The following is an 11,423-nucleotide window of genomic DNA, read 5'->3' as shown; positions in this document are numbered from 1 at the left end:
TTTTCCAGTCTGCTCGCTACTTAAAATCCTACCTGACGTCAGTTCAGTTTGACAACATCTATATCTCTGAAGATCTACATGAAAAAGCAGCTGATTCCGGCAACAGGAGCTCAGCTAAAAATAAAATCCAGATTACTCTGTGTAAAATAACAAGCCAAGAGTGTACATCCTGTGTCATATCAGTAGCTGTGGTCACTTTGTATTATATTGCTATAACTTTAATAGTAGCTTTGGATTATGTTGTGTATCATGTAGTTCAGGTGATTGTTCCGTGGCTGCAAGATTTTCCACCTACATCTGCCAGCATTAATATCAGTTTTAAGGTAAAACATCTCACTGTATGCTCCTTCTATTACAGCTTGTGTTTGTCATCATATTTAGAATGTATTTGGCTTCATGTTTTCAGGTTCAGTGGTTCCCTCCTGCTCTCTGCATCATCCCACAGTCCTGTGTCACTCGGGAGCTGACAAACTTCCACAGAGATTACAGATGGACATTCAGTCCTGAGCCGTCGCTGTGTGATGTGACAATTTCAGCTCCAAACCGGGGCGTGACCCTGCTGCTGGGGTGTCTGTGGATGATGAGTTACTTTCTGGTGTTTCTCGAGGTCTATGCCAGGCGGTTACGCAGGAAGATCTCTGCATCATTTTTTAAAAACCAAGAGGAGAAGAGAATTGCTTACATGTCAAAGAAAATACAAGCCAAGCAGAACAGAAAAGAGCAAGAGGCCATTTCTGTTCAAGTTGCTTGTGGGTAAACCTGTCACAGGATAATGGATGATAATGTTTCTCTGTTCCATTGGTTTTATTTCAGTTTTGCACCTTTGCAAAGAGTTTCAGTTCTCATAGAGCCTGAAGCTTCAGCATCCTGCATGAGTCGTTGCCAAGACACATTTCCCCTGTGAGCGTATCTCAGCTCCACAGCCTCGTCTCAGTCACTCACACCTAAACATGGTGTGGTTTAAAAATGAACCACAATGAATGCAACTCTGCCATGGGTTTCTTTCTTCTCTCAACAGATCATGTGTTTTTCTCTGTTTTGTTCATTGTGCACTGTTATTCGGGGGTCGTATTAACTGCCACATTCACAGAAACCTGTTAACATAAGCTAAAACCATGCAAGGATGGCCTGATCACAATCAAGGGTACCAGAAAGGGTGCACATATAGATAAAAAATAATAATGCTCTATCAAAAATCAGACAGGCCATTTTATTTGTCTGATATTTCTCTTTTAAAGTCCAAAATATTTTTGTATTATGGTGTCTACTAAAAATTTCGCAGGCTTGCCCCTGTCAAATCAGAAATTATTCGGTGTACGGACACTCCAGCCTAATAGCCTCCATATTTAATGCCTACAAAGATATACAAATGTTTCAGCACTCAGGATAATCATGCATTGTTTATTGCATAGATGTCGTGTCCAAAGCATGCATGCTGAAAAATTCCATATATTGACAGAAACAATAAAATGATTCCCACATATTTTGATTATGGTGTACGGACACTACTTGGTGTATGGGCTCTACAAGATTGGAATGGAAATCTGGCTTACCACATGGTCACATCTCTGTTAGATCTCTAACTAAGTCTTCCTGGCACAGGAGTAAATAAACATTTGTGAACAAGTTATAACAATATATCTATAAGGCATATATGCCATATTATTGATGGAAGTATATCGGTGTACGGACACTACATGAATTTTGGTGAACAATGCGCCATTGAAAACATGCGGTTCGATGTAAACATCCGTTTGCCACATTGTTACCAAATTTTCTGCAGCCAGGGAGCATACCAAAATCTGTCTAGTTGTCCATATTTAGTCATAATAATACTGAAATAACAGGTTCCCATTCTATTATTACAATTAAAGGGCTGTAAAAGAAGGGTTTTCATAGCAAAATGGTTGATTGTCTTAATACTGAAAATAAGAATTGATAATCAAACAGCTGTTCAACAAAAATGATCAATAAATGAAAAGTAATGTGATGTGTGTATTTTGTAATAAAAAAGACACAGGAGTTGAGTAGGAATTATTTATTGTGTTACAAAACATCAATTTTGCTCTCATATAACAATAAAATTGTGCACATGTTTTCACGCTCATTGGGTCACCATTTTATCAGTTTTTATACGATTTTCTTCAAATTTGGAGGATTGCAAGATCTAGTAATAAGATGGCCAAAGAAACATTTTAGGAATCATTTCTGCAATACTGATTAATAACTGATGCAAATACACTTGTGCACCTTGATTGTGATCAGGCCGGGAGTTGTACAGAAACAAGAGCAAGGAGGAGGTAACACCTTTTGTCTCATTAAGGAGGTGAAGCTGATAAGAATAAGTCAGTGTTTTGCCTTAAGATTCAATTATGACATACAGTATTTTCATCGTAGCATCCCTTCAATAAGATGTAGTTATGACATTTCCATTATTCTTTGGAGACACAATGTTGCTGAACCTGGACCTGACCAACTGAATCAACCTCAGATCGTAACGCTGCCCCTAGAGACTTGTACTGTAGGTACAAGGCATGATGGGTAATCACTTCATCCACATCTCTTCTCACCCTGATGCGTCCATCACTCTAGAACAGGGTCAGTCTGTACTTATCAGACCACATGACCTTTATTCACTGAAACACAGTCCAGTCTTTATGTTCTCTATCAAACTGATGGTTGTGTAAGAAATTAGAAGCTACTGCATCAGTTAGAGTTAAAGAACTTATTGCAGCTGGAACATATTAATCTCCACAGTAGTTATCCAATGGAGGGAACTGAACTATTTGCTTATTTAAGTCCAGGTGGGTACTTGATTTATTGAAGCTGTAAAAGGCTGGATGAAATAATGCATCAGCATAAAACGCATTTTTTAATCAGTGTGTACGATTATGTTCTTGCACATCATGAGCCATTAATAGTGTAATAAAACCTGAAAGGGCTGAATTTATTTTATTTTATACTGCATTATTCTTTGGTGTTTGTATTGTGCTTGTGTTTGTGTATGTTTGCATCATTGTCTGTTTTTTGTTTCTTTGTAATTTTTTTCCCCACATTTTATTCAATAAAATAATTTTTTCACAACTAATTTTTGCTTAATTTGTATTAATTTTGACAAACCAGACTTGTCTCCTTACAAATCTTTAAAGTCTCTCATTCATTCTTTTCCCTCAAAACACTTTTTGACCTGAGAGATTCTTTTAAGGCACAGATGTCAAACATGCGGCCCGGGGGTCAAAACCCGGGGGCCCGCCAAATGTTCCAATCCGGCCCACAGGATGAATTTGCAAAGTGCAAGTTAGGGCATCAAACTCAAAAATAATATCATAATAACCCATAAATAATGACAACACCAACTTTTTTCTCTTTGATTTAATGCAAAAAACATTAAATTTTGAAAATATTTACATTAACAAACTATCCTTTAACAATAAAACAGGAATAACCTGAACAAATATGAACAACCTGAAATGTCTTAAGAAAATTAAGTGGAATTTGAACAATATCCTGCTTGTTACAAAATGTTTTGTGCCTTTGTAGATCTGATCTGTAATGCATATGTATAAATGATAAGTTGAGGCACAATATTGATAAAATTGTACTTACATTTCTTAACAAATTCCATTTTTTTCAGGTTATGCACATCCTTTTTGTTTGGATAGTTTGTAAATGTCAATATTGGCATAAGTGAATGTTATTTTTTGCACTAAAACAATTTGGAGTTGTCATTATTTATTGGCTACCATGCTATTATTTTACTGGTCCGGCCCACTTCAGATTAAATTGGGCTGAATGTGGCTCCTGGAAGAAAATGAGTTTGACACCCGTGGTTTAAGGGTTAAGATGCTTTTTGCGAATAATCTTTACCAGGATCTAGTTGTTTAGTCTTTGACAACATCCATATTTTTTTCTTCGAATTTCCTCACTTTGTGCTGGGAATATTTATGAATGAATGACTGAGACCTCACGTGTTTCATTATTGTCCTATTATTCTCTGGTTGTTTCCTTGACCTCCACTAGATGTCACTGTGGTGCTGTGACAGACCAGAGTATGTTGCGCTCGTCCTCTAAACAGGAAATGAGCAGTGAATATGACTGAACATCAAACTTTGTTGAACCATACTGGCCCTGATAACTTTAATGGACTGAATAATTCCTCCTCTGGTAATTCACCAGTCTATTTCAATCTGTGTGTCCTTGCTAAAAATAAAGAAATCAATCACTTCCTTTCCTTGAACACGTCTTTTGCATTTCATCAGTAAGCTCCTACTTAAAACTCCCATGAGGCTTTAGGAGTTTATTTTAAGACTTCGTGGCTGAATAATAATAGAAATACCTCTTTGTCATCTATTTATAAGCCTGACATTTTGTCCACTTCTTGATTTGACTGGCTGTGCAAAGATGATACACTTCTTGTCACGAAAACATGAATTATTCATATATTTCTGCAACTGTGCATTGTGTGTCATGGTATGTTTGCTAGTTCACACCCTTCGGCATGCTAGAGGTCAGTCATGTGCAGACAATTTCCAGGACTTGAACTGTTGTGCAGGTTTTTCCTCCTGTAAAGCTGTTATCTATTCATAGAGGAAGCCTGATGAAATGGGATTGAACACTCTTCGACTGAAACCCGTCATTTATTAAAATGCACGCATCTGTCCAGCATTAACATTCACAGCAGCATTCCTGTCCATAGAGGGTCAGAGAAGCTTCAAGTGGTTTGTGAGAATCAGTGGACATACATTTTGCAGTTTGTGGATCAAAGTTTTGCATCTTAAAGAAATAACAAGAATCTTACGAGCTGCTGTGGCCTGTTTTAGTAGATCCACGTCATCCAGTAATAATTTGTCCATTCACACCTGACATCTTAACTAAATTATATCTACTGGTGGCAAAAAAAAGGCCCAGTTCATAATTAGTATCATTTTCTTTTAATGGCCAGTCACTGCAGTGGATGATGTGTTGAATTGTGGGCCACCCCAGCTGCTCTTACACTAATTGCAGGGTTCACAGTCATGGCCACAGAGACTCACATGACTTTCAGGGCTCAGAATGGAAGGTGGAATTGATTTTCTGAGGCCGGTGCTTGTTTGAGGCGGTGTATTGTGGATGTAATGGTGTGTGATGTGAGAGGGAGGAGTGCGCTGGGAAAAGAGGCTGTGAGAAGCAAAGAGAGAGACAGAGAGAGGCAGATGTGGATGACTCCGGAGGAGGACGGAGCACTCAACTGAGTTTCTTGGTTGATTGAACCTGAGTGATGCTGCTGCAGTGACACAGGGAGCATTCTGCAAATAATGGTAAGTCGACAATGTCACAAGGACAATATCTATTTGCATTTGTGTCTTAGTTTTCTTGTTTTCTAGTCTTTTTTTTTTTGTGGTTTTTGCTTAAATTTTTGATAAGCGTCATCATATGTTTGGTTCATTTATGGTAAATGAAATACTTTGATGAAGATATTTGCACCTAAAACAATGAAAGGTTAAAAAAAAAAAGAAAGAAAGATGGATAGATAGATAGATAGATAGATAATAAACACAATATTTGATAAAGTGCTTGACTGAAAAAAGAAATTTAATGAAAAGACAAAACCTTGTATCTGGGGGAAAAGAATCTAAACCTTGCCAAAAAGAAAAATAATTATATATAGTTAAGGTTTTTCATAAGGAACTACTTCTGAATTTATGGAAATTAATATAAGTCTTTTTTCTACTTTTATGGTCTTTCACAGGGTGGACTTACTCTAGACGTCCAGACTAACTGATGTGTTTATTTCATTATTTGTTCATTTGTTTGCATATATATGACAATTGTATATATTTGTGAGTATTTGTCTTCATTCATGCTGTTTGTATTTACAAACAAACTGAAATGTAATATATGAATAACATATAATGTATAAATGATAAATGCAATAATGTTGTTTTGAAAGAAAGAAAGAAAGAAAGAAAGAAAGAAAGAAAGAAAAACCTTTATCTGTCTTAGTTTTACTAAACAACAGAAATAACCATATATCAACCATGTTTTTCATCAGAAAGTATTTTTTTGCTTTATGCTGGACAGTTTATTTATATTTAAGAGTATTTTTAATAAATGAAATAATAATAATGTGGTGTATCATGTATAATAATATATAAACAATGTATACATATTAAATGGAATAATGTTGTATTGTTTTATTTTGACTGTTTTTACAGTCCTAAAATGATTTCAGAACAACAGGAGGAAGGAAGGAAGGAAGGAAGGAAGGAAAAAAGAAAGAAAGAAAGAAAGAAAGAAAGAAAGAAAGAAAGAAAGAAAGAAAGAGAAACCAGATGTACTATACAAACCTATGTTTTCCTCTTTTTTTCTGTCCTCAGAGTTTTTCTATTTCCTCTTGAAGATCGACCATACTGTGACCTCAGGACTCCACTGACCATGGAGAACAACACCACCATCCTTCAGGACGTCTCCCAGGTTCTGAATCTGACAGAGATGCCGCTGAACCCTCTTGAGGAGCAGGTCATCACCATCTTCCTGACGATGCTCATCTGTGGGGTTGGAATCGCTGGAAACATCATGGTGGTGCTGGTGGTGCTGCGAACCAAACACATGGTGACACCCACCACTGCTACCTGGTCAGTCTGGCTGTGGCAGACCTCATTGTACTCCTGGCTGCCGGACTGCCCAATATCTCCGATGTTGTCGCCTTCTGGATTTACGGCTACACAGGATGCTTGTGTATAACTTACCTTCAGTACCTGGGCATCAACGTGTCGTCCTGCTCCATCATGGCATTCACCATCGAGCGATACATCGCCATTTGTCACTCCATAAAGGCACAGTTCATATGCACAGTGTCCCGGGCCAAGAGGATCATAGCCATGGTCTGGGTCTTCACCTCACTCTACTGCATCATGTGGTTCTTCCTGGTAAACACTGATGAAACCGTCTACACCAACGGCGTCGTGGTCACCTGTGGCTACCGTGTCTCCAGGAGCCTCTACATGCCCATCTACTTCCTGGACTTCACTCTGTTCTACGTCATCCCTCTCATCGTGGCCATGGTGCTTTATGGGCTCATCGCAAGGATTCTGTTCATGAGCCCCCTGCCCTCACACCTGAACGACAGAGCAGGAGGAGGGTCTGTTCACCAGGGTCACGCCAACAACAACGCCAAGGCCACCAAAGGAGCGATGACGGCCAGGAAGCAGGTACCAGAAACAAGGGCAGTAACGATATTTATCATGATTATCGATTTATCATGATAATTACTGTGAAATCATTATTTTGATAAAGATGTTTCATTATCTTTAATGGTTAATTTATTTACATTAACATCGACATCAGTTACATCTGTGTAAAAACTGTATTGTCTTTTACTTTGTCTACATTTTATTTTTTGTTTGTTTTTTGTTCTCATCCTCTTTTGTTTGTTTGTTTGATCATCATTAATTTTTCACATTTCACAGTTCAATAACTTTTGTCTTTTCATTTTTTTAATCTCCTTTCTGTCTTCCTGATTTTTTTTGTTGTGCAGAATCTAAAACCACCAAAAAACCATCTGATTTCTTCAATTTTCATTCAGGACTAAAAATCTGCTTTGAAACAAGAAAGAAGTATTGTTTTGGCATGTGACCATTATTGATCACATAATTATCCTTATCAGCTGATGGGAAATTTTTTTATTGTGATAACATTTCATAGTGTATGAAGGTATCCAAATAAATGCATTATTTTATCTCTATTTCACATTCATTAAAGGAAATATTTGAAAGGATCTAAAAGCAAAAATGAATATAATATTCAGTTAATTAATATTAGGTTTTCATTAGTGCATAATTGTATAATCATGTACAAATTTTAATTACTTTAATTAGCCACTCACTAATATCTACAGAGAAATGGAGGCATTGTCACAGTCCACCATGTTTCTACATTAGCTCTGAACACACTTCTACTTCTACTTTTTTCATTTTATAGCAGGTGATGACCACCATTATGGTGCATTAAAATCACTTACTGGGTTTGAATGTCAGAGGTAATAACCCCTTATGTAAAAGCCCAGAATGCACCAAACAAAGCCTGACTGTATTAAGGAACTTCTGCTCTTTTGCAGCTACTGAGCAGTGACAGTGGCAGGTATTCACATGATTGTAATTTATAACTTCACCTGTAGGTGTCACTAAATATCACACATTAAAGCACACTTTTACAGTTGTGGAAAAAATTATTAGACGACCCTTGTTTTATTCAATTTCTTGTTCATTTTAATGCCTGGTACAACTAAAGGTAAATTTGTTTGGACAAATATAATGATAACAACAAAAATAGCTCATAAAGTTTAATTTAAGAGCTGATATCTTGCATTTTCCATGTTTTCTTGATAATAACCAAAATCACTTCAGTTCTTACATCAGTAGCTATGGCATTGTACTGACAAAAACAGTGCTTTTAGGCATTCCATGTTTTCTTTTCTGTCTGTTTTAGTCACATGATACACACAGGAGTTAGTATTTGATTGTATAACCATTGTTTTTGATGACTTTTGAGGGACTAATAATTTTTTTCCGTGACTGTAATTGTGATACAAAAGTGTACTGCTGATATGACAGATGAAAATAGAAAAAATAATATGACATAAACATAAATTCTAAATTTATTTTGTAGCCAAGATTAAATCTATTTATCTATCTATTTGTCTTGTCTCATTGTCATCAGCTACATTCACATAAACAAAATATTGTCAAAGTATCTGAGACAAAATTCATAATAATAGTAATAAGAAAACACATTCACAGTTAATATATTACAAGAAGCAATCAGGTTATTTGTTCATATCTAAAAACCTGATGATATCCTCTGTTAAAATGTTTTACAATGGGTGTTTTTCTTGTTCCAACCAGAAATGTGGACTTTCTTTAGATCAAGCATCCTTACCAGAGAGGATCTTCTTTCATTATTACAGCTGACCATAATAAGGAGTTTACCAGCAGGATAATGAGCAAATTAGATTTATTGTCTATATATGGTACCTACCTGTCCAAAGAATCCTCCAGGATATAAGTCATCAATCCTCTGTTTTAATCACAAAATGCACCCTTCTGGAAAAGGCCTATTTGAGGATATCCAAACAGAATACACTTTAATTAATAGTGTGTATGTTAATATATTCATGTCAGTATTTTGTTTCTCTCTTTTCTGTTTCTTCCTGTTTTCTCTGACAGATAACCAAGATGCTGGCCGTGGTGGTCATCCTCTTCGCCTTGCTCTGGATGCCTTATCGAACCCTAGTGGTGGTCAACTCCTTCATCGACCCTCCTTACCAAAACACCTGGTTCCTGCTCTTCTGCCGGATGTGCATCTACACCAACAGCGCCATCAACCCCATCATCTATAACCTCATGTCTCAGAAGTTTCGTGTTGCATTTAAAAAGCTCTGCAAGTGCAATGGGAAAGACAAGGAGAAGGCTGCAGAGTACAACATGCCCATATATTACAGTGTCATGAAGGATTCCTCCCATGAGAGCAACGAGCCCATCACCGAGCAGGAGGAAGTGAGCGGCCTGAGCATCAAGAGGTTCACCTTAACACACGATGACGCAAACACGTTGAGTATTTCCTAATAAAGCCTTTGTACAGTTGGAGGGGTTGACTCCAGATTGTCCCTTACTTTTGGTCTTTCCTTTTTCTTGTCCAGTGGAGGAAGCATTTGTTGTATCTGTACATTTTTTCATTTGTTATGGATAGTTTTATTTGTGCTGTGGACACTGTGGTATTTTTTTTATCAGTGCAGTAACTGTGTTGTGAATATACTATGTGAATGTATTGATCAATAGTGGCTTTAAAATATGTTTCACTAATAATAACTGAGTCAAAATAAAGTGTACTGTAAAATGCTCTTGAACTGTATATTTAGACAAATTGTTCAAAGGGTAACTTTAGAATTAAAGTTTAGATAAATGAAAACATGTGATGATGTTTTATTTCTTTCTTTATGTGTTTTACTGTGGGATCCTGTAAATATCAGCAGATGAAGCTCAAGTTCAACATAAGATAAAGACAAGCCAAGACATAGAAAAACTGAACAACATATTCATAAAATACAACATTATCATTAACAAACACAAATCAACATGTCTTGAATAAAATAAGATCCTCCTCATATGTGACTTGCAAAGGATTTTCAATGACAACAGTTTGTTTCTGTTTTCATCTATTTCTTTGAAAACCATTAATAATAAAATAGTAAAAATGACACATCATTTTCTTAAATCATTAAACCACAGTCTCTATTTATTTTATTCCATTTAAGTCTAAGATAAAGCACTGAATTCTACAATTCACCTCTTACCTTTGCAGCTCTCTCCTCTCTGTCCTATAATCAAAAGACTGAATATAAAGATGAAATTGAAACCAACTGATAATCAAAAGTGTCACACATTAATCCCTAGATGTCTGAAAACACTTACAATTAACCAAAATTTTGCCATAATGGGGTGGACTTTCTACAGCCTGAAAACAGAGTCATAACAAGTCATAAAAATTTTAAGATTATGGAATATTTGCCCAACAATGCATTAAAAGAACAGAATAATGAACGTTTATTTGCTGGATTTAAGACATTTCTTGTTCTCCTAAAAGACAATATTTTGTGTATGTGCAGGGAAGCCTTCAGGTTGCATCATCACACTTGGAAAAGTTGTAAAAACTATAGGAACTGGCTCCAAAGTATGTGTGAAAGACTGAAATCCTCCATGTAGGTCTTCCCCCTTAACTCTGAATGTAGATGAGCTCAGAGGAAAAGGAGAAGTTGAAAACAACTCTGCAAGTAAAACTCATAGATTAGAAATGGAGGACCAAGGAGACTCTGCAGTTACACAATTACCAAAGAAATCTCCATAAATATTTTAATAGTGTGAAAGTATACTGAGGGTGATGATCCAAAAATGTCTGCCAGAGGTTGAAGATGTTATTTTTAGCCACAGGTGATGTGCACCATACCTGACAGCAGGTACACTGTGGAGAAAATATTGTGATGCTAATTGCTGCCAAAAAGTTACTGCTGCTGCCTCCTCCAGTCGACCACAGCAGCTTCTCAACATGTATATCATTATGTCACTCACAATATACAACAGGAAACACCACTACTGTATAAGGCCAGTTATTAAATCTGTTTAACTGTATATTTCATTATCTTGTCATTGCACTTCATGTCACTTATTCAACAGCACATTTTAATGAATAAAATAAAGGCAACTTGAGTGTCAAAAACAGATGTAGCCACTCATTTGAATCTATTTAACTCTGTGTTTCTCAAACTGTGGGGTGGGAATGAATGCTTGCCAGGGGGGGCATGGGATCACTCCTGGTTGTTGTTTTTTTTTCTTTGGGTTAGAACAGGGGTGTCCAGTCCTGGTCCTTGAGGGCCAGTATCCTGCATGTTT

The 11,423-nt window shown here is 36.6% G+C and overlaps 1 protein-coding gene and 1 pseudogene across 1 annotated transcript in view; both read left to right on the top strand.

The window, feature by feature from the left end:
• Positions 1-966, top strand: part of LOC115422443 (osteoclast stimulatory transmembrane protein-like) — a 1,699-nt gene extending 733 nt beyond the window's left edge. Inside the window, exons 1-2 of the mRNA XM_030138799.1 lie at positions 1-323; positions 407-966. The exon at positions 1-323 is cut by the window's left edge and continues 733 nt beyond it. Coding sequence (XP_029994659.1) covers positions 1-323; positions 407-757 — 674 coding nt within the window. The 3' untranslated portion in view covers positions 758-966. The remainder of the gene's footprint in view (positions 324-406) is intronic.
• Positions 967-5,178: 4,212 nt separating this feature from the next.
• LOC115423237 (thyrotropin-releasing hormone receptor-like) lies at positions 5,179-9,915 on the top strand (annotated as a pseudogene).
• Positions 9,916-11,423: the final 1,508 nt, after the last annotated feature.

This window comes from Sphaeramia orbicularis, chromosome 7 (genome assembly GCF_902148855.1).
Source record: "Sphaeramia orbicularis chromosome 7, fSphaOr1.1, whole genome shotgun sequence".
In the NCBI taxonomy this organism is placed as follows: domain Eukaryota; kingdom Metazoa; phylum Chordata; class Actinopteri; order Kurtiformes; family Apogonidae; genus Sphaeramia; species Sphaeramia orbicularis.
The sequence above is the reverse complement of the archived record's forward strand: the minus strand, read 5'-3'. Positions and strand labels throughout refer to the sequence as shown.